The sequence below is a fragment of the Rhinopithecus bieti genome, unplaced genomic scaffold (assembly GCF_001698545.2).
Source record: "Rhinopithecus bieti isolate Rb0 unplaced genomic scaffold, ASM169854v2 scaffold_36909, whole genome shotgun sequence".
NCBI classification, from domain to species: Eukaryota; Metazoa; Chordata; class Mammalia; order Primates; family Cercopithecidae; genus Rhinopithecus; species Rhinopithecus bieti.
Genome location: NW_016815391.1, coordinates 56,178 through 59,568, shown reverse-complemented (window position 1 = coordinate 59,568; position 3,391 = coordinate 56,178). Strand labels below are relative to the sequence as shown.

Below are 3,391 nucleotides of genomic sequence, written 5' to 3'. Positions count from 1 at the left end.
GGAGAGAAAAAGAAAAAAGAAATATATGGAAGCCTTCAAAGCACCCTCAAAGAACTAAAGGCCAGCCACAGATTGGTGCTCTACTGGCACAGCTTCTTAGTCTTACAAGTCCTGGGTCCCTTTTTCTTACTCTGTCTAGCTTGGATGCCAACTCAAGCTACCTGGGTACCAAACCTGAGAACCATTTAGGTAGGCACTGGTGGGCTCCCACTCCCTCCTAGTACTTGCATCATAGTCTTCTTCTCACTGTGAGATCCCAGGATATCTCCTCCCCTGGCCCTGGGATAGTTCTGCTTCAATTCATGAAGCCACCCTGGCTCCTAGATAATGTAGCACTTCATCTCTGTACCAAAGATCCTTATCCTGAGCTGCGGTCTGCACTCTATTGACCCTGCAATTGCTTCTTTTACCCCTCCTAGAATTCTCAGTGGTTCCTGGCACCACAGCTGCCCCCTTTCACATTGCATGTTCCCCTAAAGCAGGGTTTTTTGTTTGTTTGTTTGTTTGTTTTTTGAGACGGAGTCTCACTCTGTTGCCTAGGCTGGAGTGCAGTGGCACAATCTAAACTCACTGCAACCTCCACCTCCCAGGTTCAAATGATTCTCATGCCTCAGCCTCCCGAGTAGCTGGGATTACAGGCACACACCACCATGCCCGGCTAATTTTTGTATTTTTAGTAGAGACAGGGTTTCACCATGTTGGCCAGGCTGGTCTTGAACTCCTGACCTCAAATGATCCACCCACCTCAGCCTCCCTAAGTGCTGGGATTATAGGCGTGAGCCACAGCTCCCGGCCTAAAGCAGAAATTATTGGTTGGGGGGGGACATGAATGCGCTTCAGAAGATCTATGAATCCCTGAAATTACATCCAAAACTATGTACATGTACATGCATATAAGAGCATTTTTATGGGGAGAAGGTTTACAGCTTTCATCAAAAAACCAAAAGCGCCTCTTGAGCCACTTGCTCAAGCCCCCTCTCACTCTGTGGAGTGTACTTTTGTTTCAATAAATTTGTGCTGACCGGGTGTGGTGGCTCACACCTGTAATCCCAGCACTTTGGGAGACCAAGGCGGGCAGATCACAAGGTCAGGAGATCGAGACCATCCTGGTCAATGTGGTGAAACCCCGTCTCTACTAAAAATACAAAACTTAGCTGGGTGTGGTGGCACGTGCCTATAATCCCAGCTACTCGGGATGCTGAGGCAGGAGAATCACTTGAACCTTGGAGTCAGAGCTTGCAGTGAGCCAAGATCACACCACTGCACTTCAGCCTGGTAACAAAGCCAGACTCTGTCTCTAAATAAATAAATAAATAAATAGATAGATAGATAGATAGATAGATAGATAGATAGATAATAAATCTGTGCTTTCACTGCTTCAGAAAAAATGTATTGGTGACCACCTCCCCCAGAAAAGTAAAAAAACCATCCTCTTGGGAACAATACAGCAGGACCTTGGTAACAAATCCTTCTGCAAATGTGATCCAATGCAGTGAAGGACAAAGTCTATTACTTTAGACTGCTGCTACGCCTGCCTTACTAAATTCACAGAGTAGTCATGATCTCAGGTTCAGGATCTCAGAGAGAAAAGACTAGAAGTGATTATTATCTGCAACTACTATTATGATTCCATTCTTTTACTGATTAGGGCCACCCACTACACAGCAGCTTGCCAGCTGGTTGGGAGACTCACCTATCTCCATTTCTATGAAAGCTGCTTCATCTGGTAGCGCCCGAGGAATCACTCCAGGGTCACTGAAGCTGGTCCTCAACAGTGTAGCCATGGAGAAAAGGAAGAGCATGGCAGCAAACACAGGGATGGCAGGAGACAGCTGAACAGCCAGGTAGCGGCACCTGAAGAAAGCAGGCAATTCAACATTTAATGATACCTACCCTATATTGATCTCCAATTGTTACCAGTATGTCACTCTGGCCCCCACAACAGAATCAGCAGCACCTCAAGGACAGGGACCATGTTTCTTCTCTTGATTTACCCAAAACTCCTGACATATGGCTCTACCCATAGTAAGAGCTCAACAAATAATTGACTGCTGCCACCTATAACATACAGAAGACAGTCTTAAGGACACTCTCTTACCCCCAAGTCCAGTCTATCCTATCAGCCCACTGGGAGCTACATTTCCTCTACCTCAGGAAAGTTCACACCTGCTAAGAATAGGGAAGCAACTGAGCCTGGATTTCTAAGCAACACAGGTTGATCTCACCCTGGGAATGTCCAGGGCTTTTCATATCCACTGATCTGTCATTCAGACTGAGCTTGATGAGGAGGGAGAAAAGATGAGGAACAACCAGAAAGCAGGTTCACAGTGTCAGAGAGTATCTCCGCATGCTTCAAGACCAATGAAAACCTTCAGGGCTGTTGACTGACTCTGCAACATCCATTCCTCTGGTCTCCTCAATTAGCTCAGCTAATAAGTGACTAACGACCGACAGCAAGAAAATAAGAAAATCGTTTCTCCTTAGTACCCCTCCCCAACATCACGTTCACTCCCCCCTTTCCTCATAATGCACCTGACAAGCTATTTCTCCTTCTCTCTGAATATCCCAACTCTACTCATCTTTCAGGTGCCAGAGACATCAATATCATCATTGTCATCATTGCAACTATAATTTATTGACGGCTCTCCATAAGCCAGGCACTGTACTAAGCTTTTCATCTACATTATCCCATCCAGTTCTCACACTAAATCTATGAAATAGATTCTACTATACCCATCTGATACATGAAGAATCTGGGACTTAGAGAATTCTTACTTCTTCCAAAAGGCTTATGCTAAGCTGCAATAATCTCTCTCTTCTCTACTCCCTGTGGTCCTCACTTCCAGAGCCTTGCATTATTTCCTAGCTATTTCTCAGTATGTTGATGGCATCTCCCTCAACCGGACTTCCTAAGAGCAAGGACCTAGTTTTATTGGACTGGGAATGCTCGGGTTTGAATTATGGCTCTACCAGCTCCTAGCTGGGTGACTTAGTTAACTTCAGTATCTTTATCCATAAAATGAGGATAGTTACAGTGCTTGATGAGGTCACTGTGTGGATCAAATGCACTAGTATAAAGTGCTTAGAACTGCACTTGACACACAGTAAATACTAAACACTAAGTAAAATGTTAGCTATTAACATTATCACCATGATTCCGTATCTCCCAGAGCTCTAATACAAGTAAGGGAACAAAGAAGCTATCAATAAATACTTGTTGATCTGAACTGAATTTCAAACAAAATAAATAGGAATATGTGAGGAGAGTTATCACTGACCTATTTTATCCTCCTCCTCCTGAGGCACATTTCTCCTTGAAAACAGAGTTTTCTCAAAATGGAGGTAAAACCGCCGCCCGGTAGCCCCAGCCCGACTCCGGCCGTCGCCGTCG

General features: G+C 44.9%; 1 protein-coding gene across 1 annotated transcript in view; it reads right to left on the bottom strand.

Annotated features, from left to right (window-relative positions):
- Positions 1-3,391, bottom strand: part of ZDHHC9 (zDHHC palmitoyltransferase 9) — a 39,801-nt gene that overhangs the window by 21,707 nt on the left and 14,703 nt on the right. The window contains exon 4 of the mRNA XM_017853111.1: positions 1,694-1,854. Within this exon, the coding sequence (XP_017708600.1) occupies positions 1,694-1,854 (161 nt within the window). The remainder of the gene's footprint in view (positions 1-1,693; positions 1,855-3,391) is intronic.